Source organism: Pipistrellus hanaki (assembly GCF_964339955.1).
Source record: "Pipistrellus hanaki genome assembly, chromosome: 18".
Classification (NCBI taxonomy): domain Eukaryota; kingdom Metazoa; phylum Chordata; class Mammalia; order Chiroptera; family Vespertilionidae; genus Pipistrellus; species Pipistrellus hanaki.
The window spans coordinates 3128763-3147923 of NC_140520.1; the positions used below are offsets into that span (position 1 = coordinate 3128763).

General features: G+C 62.3%; 2 protein-coding genes across 2 annotated transcripts; one reads left to right on the forward strand and one right to left on the reverse strand.

Moving 5' to 3' along the window:
* Positions 1-293: 293 nt before the first annotated feature.
* On the reverse strand, positions 294-12198 carry TAFA3 (TAFA chemokine like family member 3). The gene is given in 9 exon segments (XM_084866297.1): positions 294-462; positions 1883-2007; positions 3047-3067; positions 3070-3195; positions 3881-3996; positions 4096-4197; positions 5330-5443; positions 7606-7784; positions 11647-12198. Coding segments are annotated over 8 exon segments (621 nt in total). The 5' UTR covers positions 7611-7784; positions 11647-12198; the 3' UTR covers positions 294-450.
* On the forward strand, positions 10476-16828 carry PPM1J (protein phosphatase, Mg2+/Mn2+ dependent 1J). Its single transcript, XM_084866231.1, has 10 exons — positions 10476-10853; positions 12220-12337; positions 13061-13348; positions 13624-13736; positions 14419-14503; positions 15011-15129; positions 15338-15401; positions 15525-15632; positions 15735-15886; positions 16019-16828. Exons 1-10 carry the CDS (start codon positions 10531-10533, stop codon positions 16164-16166), a joined length of 1518 nt encoding a protein of 505 aa, XP_084722357.1. The 5' UTR covers positions 10476-10530; the 3' UTR covers positions 16167-16828.
* Positions 16829-19161: the final 2333 nt, after the last annotated feature.

The window sequence follows — 19161 nt, forward strand, 5'->3', positions numbered from 1 at the left end:
CCCCGGGGACGCGGACTGGCGGGACGGAGAGAAGCGGCGGGGTCAGTGGGACCTCTTGTCCTTGTGCCCTGGGGCCGGGGAGTGGCTGGAGGGCTGTGGGAGTCTCCTCCTCACTCCCCCAAGCCCACAGCCTGATGCCCACTCTGCATCCAGCCACCGGGTGCCACTGCCTGGTGCCACGCTGTCGTCCGTTCTCCAGCCCGACCGGACACTCGGTGAGGGCAGGTGTTGTATGGTGACCCTCTGCCGCGTCCCCCAGCGGAGCCCAGCACACACGGGGGACGGGGCTGGAGGTCTGTCCGTATGTGCTGAGAAGCGTAAGTGAGACGCTTCTGGAAAAGGGTGTGTGTCCAGGTAAGGGAACCTCCACATGTGCTGGCTGGTAACTGGATACCAGGCTTCAGTCCACGGCTCGGCCAAGCTGTCCTGCCGAGGCCACGGCCCCAAGAACTATCGTGTCACCTGGAGAGCGAGGGAGGGGAGAGGTGAGAGACTGGGACGAATGCTCCCCGATAGGCCCGTCACACAGGTCATTGCTGCATCCTCCACTCACTCCACCCCTCCAAGCCCAGCTGCCGGACACTGAACATTGTCCCTGGTAATAACATGTAAAAAGAGCTGGCTCTGAGTGGTCGGAGCTATCAACTCATTGTCTACCTGAGACAGTGGTAGTTGAGGCCACTTTAATTTGTTAATCCTATGTAAATTCTTGTTGATTTTCTGTTGTTGGAGTTTCCCGCCTAAGAGATGTCTTTGTCTCTGAATCTCAATAAAAGGAATGGTCAAAGGCCAGAGCAGGAGTAGAGTAGTCCTCCCCCTAGAGGTGGACTCCCGCCTGACGCCCATTTTCCCGAATTAACTCTCTTCCAGGCTCTCTCTTCGTTTTTGTTTTTATATATTTTTTATTGATTTTTTTTTTTTTTACAGAGAGGAAGAGAAAGGGATAGAGAGTTAGAAACATCGATGAGAATCATCGATCAGCTGCCTCTTGCACACCCCCCCACTGGGGATGTGCCCGCAGCCAAGGTACATGCCCTTGACCGGAATTGAACCTGGGACCCTTCAGTCCGCAAGCCGACGCTCTATCCACTGAGCCAAACCGGTTTCGGCGTCTCTCTTCATTTTAGTGTGTGGCCTTCTCCATCACCGCTTGTCCTGAGGGGCAGGCAGCAAACCAGGAATCCTCCTGGGTCACAGCCGGCGAGGCAGTTCAGCCGGAGGAAGGCAGGTGTGAGCCACGGGAGCTGGGCATCCTGGGAGCGTGGGACGGCCTGTGGCCGGGGTGGCCGGGCAGAGCGGCCACAGCAACGTGCCCTCTGAATTACCTGGATAATTGCCTCAACTCCCTGCTTCGTTCCTGCGGACCCGCCGTTTTCCTGAGGCAAACCCGCTCCAGGGAGAGGAGGCAACCAAGGCCCAGGACGCCATCAGGAAGTTTGCCCAGAAGGACGGGCATTTCGAATCCAGAGGCCCAGGCCCCAGACCCCAGAGTCAAGACAGACCTGGGCCCTAACTGGTTTGGCTCAGTGAGTAGAGTGTCGGCCTGTGGACTCAGGGGTCCCAGGTTCGATTCCGGTCAAGGGCATGTACCTTGGTTGTGGGCACATCCCCAGTAAGGAGTGTGCAGAAGGCAGCTGAATCAATGTTTCTCTCTCATCGATGTTTCTAACGCTATTCCTCTCCCTTCCTCTCTGTAAAAAGTCAATAAAATATATATATATATTTTTTAAAAGACAGACCTGGGGGACCGTCTGGGGCTGTGGCCACATGGCCTGCAGGTCCCTCCTGAGCACCCTGACGTCTCCCAGGGCTCCTGCGCCCCTTTTCCGTCCCGGGGGAAGGGGAGCGGGAGGGGGTGCAGCGTCCACGGGTGGGCGGGTACCTTGGTGGTTTTGACCTTGTGTCCGCGGCTGCAGCTCCACCCGGACAGGTCCGGCAGCTCCCTGCACGCCTCCCCGGCCAGGCAGGGCTCCATCTGGCACCACCACCTCTGCCGGACGATGGCGGCTGCGGGCGCAGAGCAACGGGGGCGGCGCTAAGCCCTCTGGGAGCACAGGGTGCGGTGGGAGGGGGGGTCTGTGCGGGACGAGGCGCCCACCTGCCCACACCCCTGGTGGGAGGCCTGCAGGTCCCTCTCTCTCCCCACCCGGGCTGCCCAGAAGGGCCGGGCACACAACCATGTCAGCCTCAGCCCACTGAGCCCTGCGCCTCTCCGACAGGACAGCGTGGGGAGCAGGCGGGGACGCTCCAGCTGAGCGGCGGGTCCTTGGCAGAAGGCTCAGGCCCAAGGCGCTCCTGGTGAGTGTGAGCGGGGGTGCCAGCCGTCCGGAGGGGGGCATGAGCAGGCGTGCACCGGCTGGCGGGCGTGTGTGTGGTGCTGCCGCGTGAGCGTGAGAAAATGAGCACAGGCTGAAACCGGTGTGGCTCAGTGGATAGAGTGTCGGCCTGCGGACTGAAAGGTCCCGGGTTCGATTCCGGTCAGGGGCATGGACCTTGGTTGCGGGCACATCCCCGGTGGGGGTGTGCAGGAGGCAGCTGATAGATGTTTCTCTCTCATCGATGTTTCTAACTCTCTATCCCTCTCTCTTCCTCTCTGTGAAAAATCGATGAAATGTATTTTCACAAAAAAGAAAATGAGCCTGGAGGGGCCGTGGGAAAGGGCGCAGGCCAGGCGTGAAGGAATGCAGGGACGGGGGCTCCCGTGTGCCCCGGTGAGAGGGGGCAGAGGTCCAGGTGGGGGAGGCCTGGGAAGGGGGCCATGAATGCAGGCGTGAGTGTGCGGTGATGAGTCTCATGGGAGGGGAGGGGATCCGTGTGAGGCGGCGCATCTGTGTGTGTGCCAGGCCGTGGTGCCAGCCGCAGGGCGGTTTCTCGTCGGTGAGACGGCATGGTCAGGTCTGCCCCCCGCCCCCAGAGGCTGCCCCATCCTGACAGCTGACATGGACACCCTGAGACGGGCAGGAAACTGGATCCCCAGCAGATGGCGAGGCCGGACAGACAGACCTGCGTACCTCCCCCGCCGGCCCGGCCGGCCCCACTCACTCACCGTCCACGCAGGAGGGCTGTGCCGCGTGGTGCCGGCCACCCGGCCGGACGCGCAGGAGCACTTGACGGTCTGGGAGCACTCCTCCCCGCGGTGCCGGCTGCAGCAGCGGTGAGAGGCCGTCACCTCGCAGCTGCCCTGCCTCCCGGGGGCTGGGGGACCGGGGCGGAGGAGGAGGATCAGGGGCCCAGCTCAGGCCCGTGGCCCTGCCCCTCCCAACCAGCCCCCACGCAGGCACTCCTCCGCCCCACCCCCACCCCCCGGGTCAGGGGAGGAGGAGGGAACGGGGGAGACCTTCCTGCCGCCTCCGTGTCCCTGTCCTGCCCGCCTCCCCGGTGAAGCCACACGCCTCACGCTCACGGCTTCGGGCAGAGAGGAAGGCCCCGCCAGCCGCCCCGCCCAGCGCCCTCGGGGAGGCAGGGCCCCGGGCTGACAGTGCGGGGGGGAGGGGGGGGGGAGGAAGGATCATCCGCTTACACCGGCTTCCCATCCCAGGAGGAAAGGCACAGAATTAGGCCAGGAGGCTCGAGGTCCGCCCCCACCCACCGGGGCCTCTCTCCCTGCAGAGCTCCCTCTGGCCCGAAGGGGAAGGCGAGCCACTCTCTGCCCAGGTTCTCGGGGCCAGGGCCGCAGAGGGGCAGCGGCTCCGGGGTGCAGAGCGGAGGAGGCGCCAGAACCCCCGGAATCTGTGGGCCTGACTCCGATAGGAAGCTCCTCTTTCCACGGAGAGCTGTGGCTGCCCCCGGGGGAGATCTGCCTGCTGTCGCGGGTGGGGTGCTGTCCAGCTCTCCAGCATCCCGGGAAACCTCCCCCCGGGTCCCACCCCCTCCCCCAAACCTGTGGGGGCCGGAGGCGGCAGGGAAGCCGAGGCCAGGAGGGTCCACAGCCAGACCAGGCAGAGCGCCGGCAGCCAGCAGCCCGAGCTCCGGCTCAGCGCGGCCCTCCGACACATCCTGCAGGGAGAGGCACATGCCTTGCTCGAACCCGGGCACCAGCAGCACCAGCCCCCTCGCCTCTCTCACACCTGCACGGGAGGGGGGTAGGGTGCACACCTGGTCCCCAGGCACCTCCCAGCCTGGCACAAACTCACGGAGGAAAGTAGTGAGTGCTGCCCTGACTGGTGTGGCTCAGTGGGTAGAGCGTCGGCCTGCGGACTGAAAGGTCCCAAGTTCGATTCCGGTCAAGGACATGTACCTTGGTTGCGGACACATCTCCAGGAGGGGGTGTGCAGGAGGCAGCTGATAGATATTTCTCTCTCATCAATGTTTCTAACTCTCTCTCCCTCACCCTTCCTCTCTGTAAAAAATCAATAATTTTTTTTTTTTTTTAAAAGAAAGAAAGCAGTGAGTGCTTTCCTAGCTGGAAAAGGAGCGGGGAGGGAGACGGTCCTGCTGGACCACTTTGTGGAGGGGACACTCAGGAGGGGCCTTGGAGGGGAGCAAACACGGTCCCAGGGCGGGCTGTGGCCCGGGAGGAGCCATGATGCTGACTCCCAGCTCCGGGCACACTGATATACTCAGGAAGCCCAGGTCCACATGAAACAGCCATCCACCAAGGACTGGCTACATGTGCTGGAGAACATGGTACAAGTGCTGCCCGGCCAGGCAGCTGTGGAAAAGTTTGGGTAAATAGGTTACGTGCCTCCGATGATAATCCACTATTAGGGGAGGGAGGGCAGGGAAGCAAAGGGCAGGGCGGTGTGTGTAAATGTGTACAAGGGAGGGAGTGCCTGTGCTGTGCACATATGCGTACGCTAGCTCTGAAGACGTTAAAAAAAATCCTGATGGCATTGGTTGTCGCCGAGAAGGGGAACTCTTTGGCTGAGAGATAGGAAGGCAGAGAGACAGGTCCCTGTCACGCTTTTACATTTTGCGTTTTGAGCCTAGCAATCCAATGTAAACAGATCTGCATTCACAAGGAAGACCTGAAACGGGGGCGTGAAGAGTAGTCCAATGACTTGCCCGAGGCCTGGCGGTGTGTGGGTGGCACACCAGGGGAGGCCAGAAGCCTGCCCCGTCCCCACTGCACCCCCTTGCCTCTGCCCTCCTCCCCTCCCCTTCGCCTCCTCCAGCCTCAGTGGTCCGGGCCCCCCAAACCCACCCCAGAAGCTGGGCCGGAAACGGAGAGGAGCCAGGGAAGCAGAGGCACGGGCAGCGGGGGGCAGTGAGGGGCTGCGGGGCCCCGGGCATGGGGCCACACCCAATGCCAGCGCCCGGCTGCTCCCTTGGCAGGGTGCTGGGTCTCCCTGCACCCCCGTCCTCCCTCTTCCATGACCTCCTGACTCACCTTTCCTGGGAGCTCCCGGCTTCCGTCTGCTCACCCACGGGCCTCCGGTCACTCACCTGGACAAGCAGGAAAGGTCCTTCGGGGCTGAAGGGACAGGGGGAGGGACTGGCCCTCCTGAGGGCGGAAGGGGGGGGTGTGGGCTGAGCTCTGAAGCAGAGCCCAGGATGCTAGTCCCTCCTGCGCCCTGGGAACCTGCAGGGGCCTGCGGGCTGTGGGAGCATGGAGGGTGCTGAGCCTCGGAAGCGGAGTCCGGGAGGAGAGCAGGGCTGATGGTAGGAGGCGTCTAAGAACCAATGCGGTCACCTGTCTGGCCTCGGGAGTGGGCTGGAGGGCAGGGCAGGGGTCCGGGGCAGAACCCCACAGGACGCTGCTCAGAGGGGCACCTGGGATGGACCCCAAGGTCCTGAATCCTCTTTGCTGCCACCTCCTACCCCCCTCACACCTGCTTCCTGGACTCACCCGGAGATGGCTCAACTCCGACCCTCACCCCCAGGGGCCAGCCGGGGGTCCTCCAGCTCTCTGAGCCCCAGCACCCTCTCCGTTTCTTCCCAAGATGCCTCCTCCCTCAGCCTCCAGAGGGCAGTGGACGGAGGCAGGCAGGAGGACACGGCCCAGCCAGAGCCCAGACCTCGGAGTCCGGGGCCCCCCCGAGTGAGTGAGGGCCCAGAGAAGACCCGGGGGGCAGAGGGCGAGGCGGTGCTGAGACCTGGGGATCGGGCGCTCTGTGGGCAGAGGGTGCCCCAGCTTCTAGGGGGACCTCTCCTCGGAGGGGGCATCTCCTGTCCTGGCCCCATCATCGTTACAAATGCAGCTTCCTCTTCTCCCGGGGAGCCCGCGTCCCATTTCTCTCTGAGCTGCCACCCTCCGTCCTCTCGCTCCCAAGAACCCCCAGCCCCAAAAGGTGTTGGTGATGGAGGGGGCATAAAGGCTGGGTTTTCTAGCATTCTGTCCTCTCCTTCAGAGCGAGCTGAGAAAAAGAAGCTTCTGGATGTTGCTCTCGGGCTGAAACTCCTGCCTCAGTTTCCCCTACCCGGATCCAGGCTCTGGGGAGGCAGAGTGAGCGGCCAGCCTGCCAGCATGGGGGTGAGGATGGGAACCACAGACTTTCCACCCTTCCCCTCCCTCCCTCCCTCCCGGACCCGCTCAGTTCTCCAATCCCGAGCCCCATCCCGGACTCCCTACCTGTCCCCGGCGGTGCGGGCGGCCAGCCCGGTGCTGTCTGTCCGGAGCCCCGGACCCTCCCCAAGAGGCTGCGTCCCCAGGGCGGCCCGGCTCCACCGCCGCGCCCGCCCCTCTCCGCGCCCCGGGGAGCGCGGCCGCCGGCCAGCGCGGGAGGGGGCGCAGCCGGGGGGTCCGGGGTCCGAGCTCCGGGAGGCCCGGGAGGGAGCGCAGCCGGGGGTCCGAGCTCCGGGAGGCCCGGGAGGGAGCGCAGCCGGGGGTCCGAGCTCCGGGAGGCCCGGGAGGGAGCGGCAGCCGCGTCCTCCGCGCCGGCCGCCCCGCCTGCCCCGGGCAGCGCCGGTCGCCGGGCCGGCGGGCGGCGGGCGGGGGCGCAGCGGCCCCTGGCGGCCGGGCTGGACGCCGGACGAGGGGACCTCCGGCTTCCGTGGTTGGAGGAGGGCGCACATCCCTCTGCGGGCTGGGGTCCCTCAGAGAGGGTCCCCCAAATCCTCCAGGGGGTGCGGCTTCCCCGGGGTGGGGGCGCTGAGTGTGAGCAGTGATTGCGCAGACCCTCAGGGCGTTTGAGCCTCGGAGATTCTATAACTGCACGGTCTAATACTGCAGCCACTCACCGCATTGTAGTTTTAAAAAATATATATTTTATTGATTTTTCACAGAGAGGAAGGGAGAGGGATAGAGAGCTAGAAACATCGATGAGAGAGAAACATCGACCAGCTGCCTCCTGCACACCCCCACCTGGGGATGTGCCCGCAACCAAAGTACATGCCCTTGACCGGAATCGAACCTGGGACTGAGCCAAACCAGTTTTGGCTGTTATGTAGTTTTAAAATGCAAATAGAAATCAGCCCAGCTGGTGTAGCTCAGTGGTTGGGCCTCCACATAGGACCCAGGAGGTGACAGCTGGATTCCCCGTGGGAGCACCTGCCAGGTTGAGGGCTCACTCTCCTGGAGGGGGTGTGCAGGAGGCGGCCAATGTATCATTTTCATCATTGATGTTTCTATCTCTCTCCCTCCTTCTCAGAAATCAACAAAACTATATTTAAATAGAAATAGAAATAAAATAAAATTTAAAAACGGAGATTCTCGTTTGCACTCACCACATCTCGAGTGCTCAGGAGCCGCAGGGAGCTCGGCGCTCCTGGATGGGGCACAAACGATGGAGCACATTCTCGCCATGGCACGCAGTGAGGGGTGTGAACACCAACGTGGGAACCAAACCCTTGAGACCCAGATTCTTCGTCATAAAAACTGTGACGTAATTGCAATTTTGCAATCTCTGCAGGGTAAGATGTTGGGTGTGCACCAGCATTAGACAGATGGGGAAGGTGGCAGTCTGTTATTTTGTCTCAGGAGGAGGGACAACTCTCTTAGGTTAGGAGGGCTTTGGGGTCAGGGACATGGAGAGGGAAAAGGCAGGAGGGAAAAGCTCAATTCTGAGCTCTGAGCCGCTGCGTGTGGCCTGGATAACCGGGCCGTAAGGATGCCCAGCCCCCTCCCTGGCTCAGGCCTGACACTGAGCCTCATTTCTTAGCAGAAGAGAACATCTCACAAGCCTGCTTCTTCACAATCCTCTCCCACCCCCACCCCCGCTCCTCCTTTTCCTTCTCAATCTCTGCTGCCTCAGGGAACCTTCTCACCAGGTTCTGGGTCAGTCTGAGGAGGAGGAGGAGGAGGAGGAGGTTGCTGATGCCAAGAACAGGAAGTGAGAGATTCAGGGAGTGGAGAGCCTGAGTGAGGATTTGGCTCTGGCCAGCAGGCTGCTCTGGAGCCCGGGAGAGCTGTTGACATCCCTGCTGACCATCTGGTGCTGGAACCAGGGCTCCCTGGGCCCTGGCCCTGTGGTCCCCGCGTGCAGCCACACCCCGCTAGGTGCTGCAAAGCCCAGGGATTGGGAGCTGGGCGACACAGAGACGTGGGTAGCAACCTGTCCCAGAAACACTGAATAATAAAAATAGCCAGGCTGTTATACTTTGTCTCAGCCTCTGGCTTGCTGCTGCTGCCGCTGAGCTGAGCAGGGGCTCAGACAGGAAGGAAGGAGATGCCCACAGCAGCAGCTGCGGTGAGTGCAAATTAAAAAACAAAACAAAACCCATTTGAGTGAGCTGCCGGTGCTGCTCGACGTGCTATGGACTGATTTGTCTTCTTCTTGCGACTTCTTTTCCTCTGGCTCTCTCTGGCCTGAGTGCAGCGTCACTACAGAAAGCCTGGAAACCGGAGTGGCCATGGTGAGGTTTCTATTTGAAAGCTACTCTTTGGGGGACACAGGTTAGCCCCCGGACAGAGAGGATGATGGTCAGAACCTGGAGGTGGAGTCCCAACCGTGACCCGGGTTCGAGTGGCCCTGAGGGCTACCCCTGACTTGCCTTAGGGCCACAAGGGCCTTGTCTCCATTTGGACTGGGGGGGGGGCGGGGGGGGGGCCTAGTGATCAACTCCGGGATTCCAGTCCCCCTGCCCGTGAGGGAGCTTAGCCTGGCCTCTGTCGCCCCCTGATGGCAGATGCAGAACTTATCCAACATCCGACTGCTCCCAGCCTGTGCCTGAACAACCCCCCCCCCTCCCCCCCATAAGCATTCACCTCCCTCTTAAGCCTTCCTCCTGATCCCCGCAAAATCAGCACGGTTCTTCAGACAGAATCGCTTGGGCGTCCAGGGGCTGACAGGAGTGTGACCTCTTAGGGCAAGCCATGTAAAATGACAGGAGCGTCATCCGTAAAATGAAAAAATAAAAAATAAAACCCATTGGAGCCTTGCCGCTCTGGCTCAGTGGATAGAGCGTTGGCCTGAGGACTCAAAGGTCCCAGGTTCGATTCCAGTCAAGGGCATGCACCTTGGTTGCAGGCACATCCCCAGTAGGGAGTGTGCAGGAGGCAGCTGGTCGATGTTTCTCTTTCATCGATGTTTCTCTCTATCCCTCTCCCTTCCTCTCTGTAAAGAAATCAATAAAAAATATTTTTAAAAAAAAATTTGAAGGTTGGTGCTCGGTATACATGGCCTCGTGTGTGGGCAGTACTTTGCAGAGGGCATGCTAAGTGGAGAGTCCTCACTACGGTAATTCCTGTTCTCACTCCGGCTGTGGCCGGGGGTCCGGAGACAGACCATGGAGGAGGCGTGGCCGCTACGCGCCCGGATCCAGGCGGTCTTCACGGAGCCCCGGGGGCCAGCGGCGCCTCCGCTCGGCCTGCTCGGCTCCAGCCTGCATGGCCACCACTCCCGCATCACACCCCCATCGCACCCCCATTACACCCCGCATCAACCCCCGCATCACACCCCCATCACACACCCCGCATCGCACCCCGCATCGCACCCAGCTCCCGCCCGCAGCCCCACCCGGAGGCGCCGTCACACCCAGTGCTCCACGCCCCGCGGCCCAGGGGCAGACAGGAGTGTGACTCATTGGCTGTGGGACCTCTTAGGACAAGTCACGTAAAAGGACAGGAGCGTCATCCGTAACATTAAAAAAACAAAATAAAACCCATGTGAGCCCCAGGCGGTCCGGCTCAGTGGACAGAGCGATGGCCCGAGGACTCAAGGGTCCCCGAAGCGGCTGGCTGCGCTCGGAGCAGCTCACCGGCCCCGCCCGTCTCACACACACACACACACACACACACACACACACACACACCCGGGCAGGCCGGCCCCGCCGCTAGGAGACCCGCCCTCCCGTCACAATGGGCGGTTCCAGCCCCGGTCCGCTCCGGAGCCCGGCGAACCGGGGCTGCTGCGCTCAGGGCCCTCCTCACCGCAGCGGACCGGTCCGGCCCCCCAACCCCCCAAAGAGCCGGAGGCGGGGCCAGCGGGGCGGGGGCGGGGCCGGGAGCAGCGGGGGCGGGGCCGGCGGAGAGGGAGGCGGGGCCGGGAGCAGCGGGGGCGGGGCCGGGAGCAGCTGGAGGCGGGGCCGGCGGAGAGGGAGGCGGGGCCGGAGCAGCGGGGGCGGGGCCGGCGGAGAGGGAGGCGGGGCCGAAGCAGCGCCGCCCCGGGCCATGGGGCGGGGCCGCGGCGGCGGGCGGGGCCGGGCGGCAGCATGCTGAGCCGGGTGCGCTCCGCCGTGGCGCACCTGGTGAGCTCGGGGGGCGCCCCGCCCCCGGGCCCCAAGTCCCCGGACCCGCCCGAAGCCACCTCGCTGCTGCCCGCCGTGCCCCCGGAGGCGCCCGGGAGCCCCCCGGCCAAGGCGGGGAGCGCGGCGGCGCCCGCAAAGGCAGCGGAGGCTCGAGCGAGCTTCTCGCGCCCGACCTTCCTGCAGCTGAGCCCCGCGGGGCTGCGCCGCGCCGACGACCACGCCGGCCGCGCCGTGCAGAGCCCCCCGGACACCGGCCGCCGCCTGCCCTGGAGCACGGGCTACGCCGAGTGAGCGAGCTGCGTCCCCGGGGCGCACCCTGATCAGGGGCACCCCGCCCCCTCCCCTCTGCATCCCGGGAGCTGGGTGCACCGGCCCCACCCGCCCCGCCCCGCCACGTTGGGTGCCAGCAGCCCCTTCCCCCAGACCCCTTGCAGTCGGTGGCCCCGGGCTGCGGGCCGCCCTCTCCCAGCCTCCCTCCAGCCGGTGGGCGCGGTGGGTGCCGCCTTCCCGGGACCTCCAGCCGGTGGGTGCGGTGGGTGCCGCCTTCCCGGGACCTCCAGCCGGTGGGTGCGGTGGGTGCCGCCTTCCCGGGACCTCCCGGTCTCAGGCTCCCCTCGCCGCCGCCGCCGCCGCCCGGTTCTCCCCGGAGGCGGGGGACCCGCGGAGGATGAATGAATCGGCCGGTTCTCGGTCCGGCCCGGGTTCTAGCCGCGAAGTGGGGGGAGGTTCCCAGGAGCCGAAGCCTCTCTTCCTAGAGGCGGATGGCGGCCGCGGAGACCCGCTCCCGGACCTCCGACCCCCGCGCCCCAGTTCCCGGCCCCTCTCCCCCTCCCCTCCCCCTCCGCGCCCAGAAATAGCGGCGACGCCGGCGGCCGCGCTCCCCGGGCCGGGGCGGGGCGGCGGGGAGCCCCTCTGAGCGCCCTCCTGGCGGGGAGGGGGCGGCCCGCGGGCTCCCGGCTCTGTGTCCGGTTCCTGCCGGTGCTGGGCGAGCGGAGCACCAGGGCGATGGGGTGCTGCCGGCCTCGCCGAGGGGGCGGTGGCAGGGGGACCCGCGGCCTCCCCGCCCCGCCGGCTGGCTACCTTCCTGTTTGGGAAGCGCTGGTGGCGCGGGGACTCCTGCGCAGGCCAGGTGGACCCCCCCTGCCCCATCTCAGTTCCTCTTTCCGGACCGGGCCGGAGCGCTTCCTCCTGCCAGAGCAGCGGAAACTTTCCCTGCGGCTTTAGGATGAGGGTGGGCGCGCCCAGGAGGGTGGGGTGCTGTGGGCCCGGCGCCTGAGGAATCGACTGGGTTTCGGGTGGGAAGTGGGGTCTTGACAGGCGGGGAAGAAAGACTTTATGCTCCCAGCAGGCGCCCCCCTCCACCCCACCTCACCCTCCGCCCCCAGCACCCTCAGGGATGCCAGCCTGGCCAGGGATGGGGACCTGAGGCAGACGGTCCTGCTGCCGTCCTTCCCGTGGGGCCTGACACCCAGACAGAACTCCCTGTGCCTCGCCCTGCCTCCCTTCTCCTCCTCACCCTGGCCCGGATCCCAGGTGGCCTTGACCTTTCTGGGCTTGGCCAGCAGGCCAGAGAGAGTGTCTGTCTGAGGCGGGAGTTATTCCAGGCCCTGGCCTGGTGGTGTCCAGCCTGATGCAGCCACTCTGGCCTGGCAGGGTCATCAACGCTGGCAAGAGCCGGCACAATGAGGACCAGGCGTGCTGCGAAGTGGTGTACGTGGAAGGCCGGAGGAGCGGCGGCTCCGGGGCCCCCAGGGAGCCCGGCCCCGGCCAGGTAAGCCCCCGGCGCCCTCCAGAGGCAGCGAGGCACCTCTGCCCAGTGGTCCCGGCATCTGGTTTTAAATCTGAAACAAGACAAGACCCACCTCCTCCCTCCCCAGCTGTCTGTCTTTGGCTCGGAATCTCTATCTGGTATCGATTCCTCCACGTCAGTCTGGATGTAGTTTTCCACTTACAGTGTAGAAGCGCGCGCATGCATGGACGCTCCGATTAATCACCGGTGCCCATTTGGCGTCGGTGATTAGCTAACACACCCATAGATACTTGAGTGTCCTCCCAGTTTGGCTTTTCTGATGCTTGACTTCCTGATTCAATCTCGGCCCTTGGGAAACGGGGAGTGAATCTGACATTCTTCTATGTCCAAGCTCCCACCTCCTCTCTCACGTGTGTGTGGATGCCGGGGGCTTGCTCTTCTCCCTGCATAAAACACACCCACCCATGCCAAAACCGGCTTGGCTCAGTGGATAGAGCGTCGGCCTGTGTGGACTGAAAGGTCCCAGGTTCGATTCCGGTCAAGGGCATGCACGTTGGTTGTGGGCACACCTCCAGAAGTGGGTGTGCAGGAGGCAGCTGATCGATGTTTCTCTCTCATCGATGTTTCTAACTCTCTCTCCCTCTCTCTTCCTCTCTGTAAAAAATCAATAAAATTTCTTTAAAAAATTAAATTAAATTAAAAAACACACCCACCCATCACTCCTCTCCACTCTTCCTCCACCAGGGACTCTGCTTCTACTACTGGGGTCTGTTTGACGGGCATGCGGGGGGCGGAGCTGCCGAGATGGCCTCCAGGCTCCTGCACCGCCACATCCGGGAGCAGCTGAAGGACCTCGTGGAGATCCTGCAGGACCCCTCGCCACCCCCCCTCTGCCTCCCATCCACCCCGGGGACCCCGGGTTCCTCGGACCCCCCTCACCTGGCGGGTCCTCACTCCTGCTGGCCTTCACAGAAGGAAGTGACCCATGAGAGCCTGGTGGTGGGGGCCATTGAGAGTGCCTTCCAGCTCATGGTGAGTGGGTGGCCAGGGCCGAGGGCCTGCTAGGCCACTTCTGTGTGGGGGTCAGGTGGCCTGGGGGGAGGGGGTGACCCTGAGCACCTACACCACCTGTGAAAGCCTGATCCTTGGGTCAGAGGGGAAGGAGGAGGGGGCATTCACGCATGTCTTCCCTCCCGTCCTCCAGGGCGGCGTGGCTGGGCTGGTTGACTCTGGATGGAGGGGCGTGGCTGTGTGCCTGGGGGCTCTTCTTCATCATCCACCCCCTCTGACTCTTCCCCGAGTGACAGGATGAGCAGATGGCCCAGGAGCGGCACGGCCACCAAGTGGAGGGGGGCTGCTGTGCCCTGGTTGTGGTCTACCTGCTAGGCAAGATGTACGTGGCCAATGCTGGGGACAGCAGGTATGGGGGAACGGAAGAGAGAGAGGGGGTGGGTGTTAAGAATCAAAGAGGGAGGAGGTCACGGAGGGATCACAGACAGAAGGAAGGGCCACGTGGGGAGGAAAGATAGGGGTGTGGATGCTACCCTGTTTCCCCAAAAATAAGACAGTGTCTTATATTAATTTTTGCTCCCAAAGATGCGCTAGGTCTTATTTTCAGGGGATGTCTTATTTTCCATGGAGAAGATGACGGTACACATCCATTGTTAAATGAAAATAAAGGAAATTTATTACCTGTATACGGTACGGTAGTACGGTAGTTGTCAACACAAACCAGACAAACTGTGAATCCTACAGTATCAAGAATGTACTCATTTATTCAATGACAATCATGTCATCTTATGGAACATCACCAGAACAATCCAATCCCTGAATTTCCTGGTGAATTTCTTGTGACTCCAAATCTCTCATGTTTAGCAATAGCATTCTGAGACAGAGCCTGGGGGGGTGCTTATTTTCGGGGGGGTGCCTTATATTTCACTCAGAAGGAAACCTGTAAGTAGGTCTTATTTTCGAAGGATGTCTTATTTTCGGGGAAACACGGTAGATCTAAGGGTCCCTTATGGGGAAGGCCTGGTCTTCCCGGAATTCTCCACCAGGGGGCGGAAGAGAGCCGAGCCCCACACCTTTCCTTTCCCCGGCAGGGCCATCATTGTCCGGAATGGTGAGATCATTCCGATGTCCCGGGAATTCACCCCGGAAACGGAGCGCCAGCGCCTCCAGCTGCTGGTAAGCATGACCTGAGCTCCTGCCTCCCATTCTCGGTTGAGTCTTCTTGTGCCTGTTTGTACCCCGCACCCTGAGGACTCCCCCCCACCACCACCACCACCACCACCACCGCACGTACAGCCCCTCACCGAGGAGTGCTGGGGGCCGGTGGAGGACGGAGCAGGAAGGAGTGTGGGCTGCTCCGTGCTCCCGCGGGGCCCCGGCTGAGGAAGGAAGTGGAGGCAGAGGCCCTGAGAGGCAGTGTGGTGCAGAGCTCTAAGCCCTGGCCTGGGAGCTGGGCTTGAGTCCTGGTTCCAGGGCTTTGCTAGTTGAGTGACTCTGGACAATCCCCTTCGACTTGCACCTGTGGTTCCTGCCTGAAGGGCTGCAGAAAGCGAGTTACTGCCTGTTCACATTAGACATTGTGTGGGGCTGCCACAATCACGCTCATGTAGACACCAGGCCGTGCCGTCAGCCTAATCCCTACCCCCCGGCCCTCTGCTCTTGCCTGGCCACTCCGCACCCCAGGGCTTCCTGAAGCCGGAGCTGCTGGGGGGCGAGTTCACCCACCTGGAGTTCCCCCGCCGAGTTCAGCCCAAGGAGCTGGGCCAGAGAATGCTGTACCGGGACCAGAACATGACCGGCTGGTAACACTTCCCTCAGAGCTGGGCCGGTTCCCATGGCAACGCCACCAGGCCCGGCCAGCCGGCAGCAAGGTGGAAGCCGGAGGCTGGGCCAGGCTGGGAGCCGTGGGGAGGGTGTGGCCCTTCTGAGGGGTTGGCGTGAGGAGCGCGGCTCCCTGGGGAGAGGGGCTTTGATGCCTGGGTGATGCCTCCTCTGCTCCCCCCTCCCCAGGGCCTACAAACACATCGAGCTGGAGGACCTCAGGTTTCCTCTGGTCTGTGGGGAGGGCAAAAAGGTAAACCCCTCTCCCGGTGAGGACCCACCAGGAGTGTCTAGGGCGGCGGAGGTTCTCCCGGAGGCCAGGGGAGGGAGGGGCCTGGTTCCAGTGTGGGCAGCACCCCTCCCTCCTCCTGTTCAGGCTCGAGTGATGGCCACCATCGGGGTGACCCGGGGCCTGGGAGACCACAACCTCAGGGTCTGCAGTTCCAGCCTGCCCATCAAGCCCTTCCTGTCCTGCTTCCCCGAGGTGAGTCCTCCTTACCCTCCCCCTCCCCCTTCTGAGCCCGGGCTGGCTCTGGCCCCAGGTCCCCTTCCCCGGAAGCTCCCTCTCCACCTCCTTCCCCACCAGGTGCAGGTGTACGACCTGACGCAGTACGAGCACTGCCCGGACGACGTGCTGGTGCTGGGGACGGACGGCCTGTGGGACGTCACCAGCGACGCCGAGGCCGCTGCCACGGTGGACAGGGTGCTGTCCACCTACGAGCCCAACGACCCCAGCAGGTAGGGGTTGGACGGGCATCGAGGGGTGACGATGGGGAAGAGAGGGGCCGAGGGGAGCAAGGAGGGCCTGTGTGTCTGCCTCCCCTCGGCCATGCTGGTACATACATGACTGTGCACGCGTGCTCCTGGCAGGTACACAGCGCTGGCCCAAGCCCTGGTCCTAGGGGCCCGGGGAACCCCCCGGGACCGTGGCTGGCGTCTCCCCAACAACAAGCTGGGTTCCGGGGATGACATCTCTGTCTTCGTCATCCCCTTGGGGGGGCCCGGCAGCTACTCCTGAGGGGTCCAGGCCCTGACCCTCCCCCCGCCAGCCCGGCCTCTCCACGCTTGATCCTCTCCCAGCCCAGATCCTGGACTTGAGCCTCCCCCTGGCCTCCTTTGGTGGCAATTTAACTGAGGAAGGGGTGCCCGTTAGATCCCAAATCACAGCTACTGACAAATAAACCAGATGGATAAAAATGTGTCTTCATTAAAAAAAAAAAAAAAATGTGTCTTCATTTCTTTGAGTAGAAATCGAAAAGGTCACAGAAGGTCCTTGGGGCGGGAGAAAGTATGCCAGAGCAGTCCTGTGTACAAGCGTTTCCTGTTTTCCCCCTTATTCCCACCCCCACTGACACGAAAATGCCGTGTCCCCAGTTTCTGTCTCCCCCGCTTTGCTCTTCCCACTCCACGCACTGTCCTCACCCCCCTGCTGCTGGCACCCAAATCGGCACGTCCAGCCCAGACCTCTCCTGAGCTTTAGACCCCATGTCGCCCTCATCCACAGAACATGGATGAGGCATGTTCCCCAGGCACCGCAGCTCAACATGCCTTGGGCTGAACTCGCCACTTTCTCGACACCATGTGCCTTCTGTCCCGTCATCTCAGCCGCTCGAGTTGGGAATTGGTCTAGGAACTGGTCACCCTGGCTTCCGTCTCTTCCTCATCAAGCTAACCACTATTTTTAAATATATATATATATATATATATTATTTATTTTTTACAGAGAGGAAGGGAGAGGGACAGAGAGCTAGAAACATTGATGAGGGAGAAACATCGACCAGCTGCCTCCTGCACACCCACTACTGGGGATGTGCCCGCAACCAAGGCACATGCCCTTGACTGGAATCGAACCCGGGACGTTTCAATCCGCAGGCCGACGCTCTATCCACTGAGCCAAACCGGTTTCAGCATAACCACTGTTTTTGATTATGTATTTTAAAAACATTTCCTATTTCTCCACTCATTGCTGCCCCTGATGTCAGTACCTTAGTGTTTTTACTGCATTAGCTTCCTAACGCATCTCCCATCCCTGTCTCCGGGCCACTCCCCTGTTTTCCCCTCATAGACCCGGGACACAGCAGACAGTGTCCTTTCTGCAGAGTGAGTCTGAGCCGGCTGTTCCCCTGAGAGGACACTTCCGTGGCTCCTTCCTGCCATCGAGAAGAACACTCGGTTCCTGAGGGTGGTGGCGTACAGGGGCCTCCATGATCTGACCACGGCTTCCTCCTCCAGCCTCACCACCCACCACCACCCTCTCTTGGGGTTTCCTTTCCGTGACTGTGGCCTGTGGTAGCTCCAACTGTTTAAAATCTAAAATCTAGCCGAAACCGGTTTGGCTCAGTGGATAGAGCGTTGGCCTGCGGATTGAAACGTCCCGGGTTCAATTCCGGTCGGGGGCATGTACCTTGGTTGCGGGCACACCCCCAGTAGGGGGTGTGCAAGAGGCAGCTTATCGATGATTCTCTCTCATCGATGTTTCTAACTCTCTATCCCTCTCCCTTCCTCTCTGTAAAAAATCAATAAAATATATTTATATATATAAAATATATATATATATATATATATATATATATATATATATATTTACATTTATTGATTTCAGAGAGGAAGGGAGAAGGAGAGAGAGCTAGAAACGTCAATGATGAGAGAGCATTATTGATTGGCTGCCCCCTGCGTGCACCATATCTGGGATCGAGCCTGCAACCCAGGCATGTGCCCTTACTGGGAATCGAACCATGACCTCCGGGTTCACAGGTCTACGTTCAACCCTTGAGCCATGCAGGCCGGGCTAGACTGTAAGTTCTTGGAAGGCAGAGATTGATCTGAACTGAGCACACATCTCTTAAGTCCACACTCAAGGCCTGGGGACCAAAGTGCTCGGACCTCGGCTTCGTTTATTAAGTGTGGGTTGCACTTCGGCTCCTAACATTCACTCACTCAGCAGATAACCTGGTGAAACCCACTGCTGTGCCCCACACGGCGGGAAGGACAGGATGGAGGGGCACGGGGCCGGCAGGGAGAAGGCACCAGCTTGGGAGCCGCACAGCCCCAGTGTCTGAATTCTTGCTGAGTCACATAGAAATGGCCAAGGTCGAGGCAAACCACTAGGCTTCTCTGAGCCTCAGTTTCTCGCAGGCAGAAGGGCCGGGGTACACTTACCCAAAGGCCTATGGTGCGCAGTAGGAGCGCGGGGCTATGCAGTGTGCCCAGCGCACACTAACGACATGTCCTACCTTCCGCCCACCTCCTCAGCCATCTGTCGGGGAAGGACACACACCTGAAGGTAGATTCCCAACGCGTTCCTTCAGCCCTGGCGGCACCGAAATCATGCTCTTCGGGTGGGAGGGGGGCTCTGAACTCCCAGGTGGGGACCTGGGTTTCCTGGCGCCCTTTGGTGGGTAGGTGGGAGGGGAGGGAGGGAGGGAGGGAGGTGGATAGGGAGGTAGGTAGGGAGATAGGGAGGGAGGGAGGGAGGGGGGAAGGTGGGTAGGTGGGTAAGGAGGGAGGTAGGGAGATAGGGAGGGAGGAAGGGAGGGAGGGATGAGGGAAGGTGGGTAGGTGGGTAGGGAGGGAGGGAGGGAAGGAGGGAGGGAGGGAGGAATTGGACTCCTGCAAAGTCCAGGCGAGGGAAAAGGAAGAAAATCGTGAAGTGGGCCGCTGGCCCGGGTCTCAAAGATTCTGAAAAGTTCTCAGGACTGGGGGTGGGGGTGACCCTGGGCCGCACAGACCCTCCCGCGGGCCCAGGCGGTGCGGCCACGCGGGGGCAGCAGCGGCCTCTCCGACCGACCGCGCCCGGGCGCCGCGCAACTTTCCCGACGCCGGGCGCCCGGGGCCGGGCAGCGGGGCAGCGGGGCAGCGGGGCAGCGGGTCCGGGGTCCGGGGTCCGGGGTCCGGGGTCCGGGGTCCGGGGTCCGGGGTCCGGGGTCCGGGGAGAGGGCCGCCCGCCCGCCGCCGCCCGCCCGCCGCCGCCCGCCGCCCGCGCCTCCAGCCCTCGCGGCTCCTCGGGCTCCGGC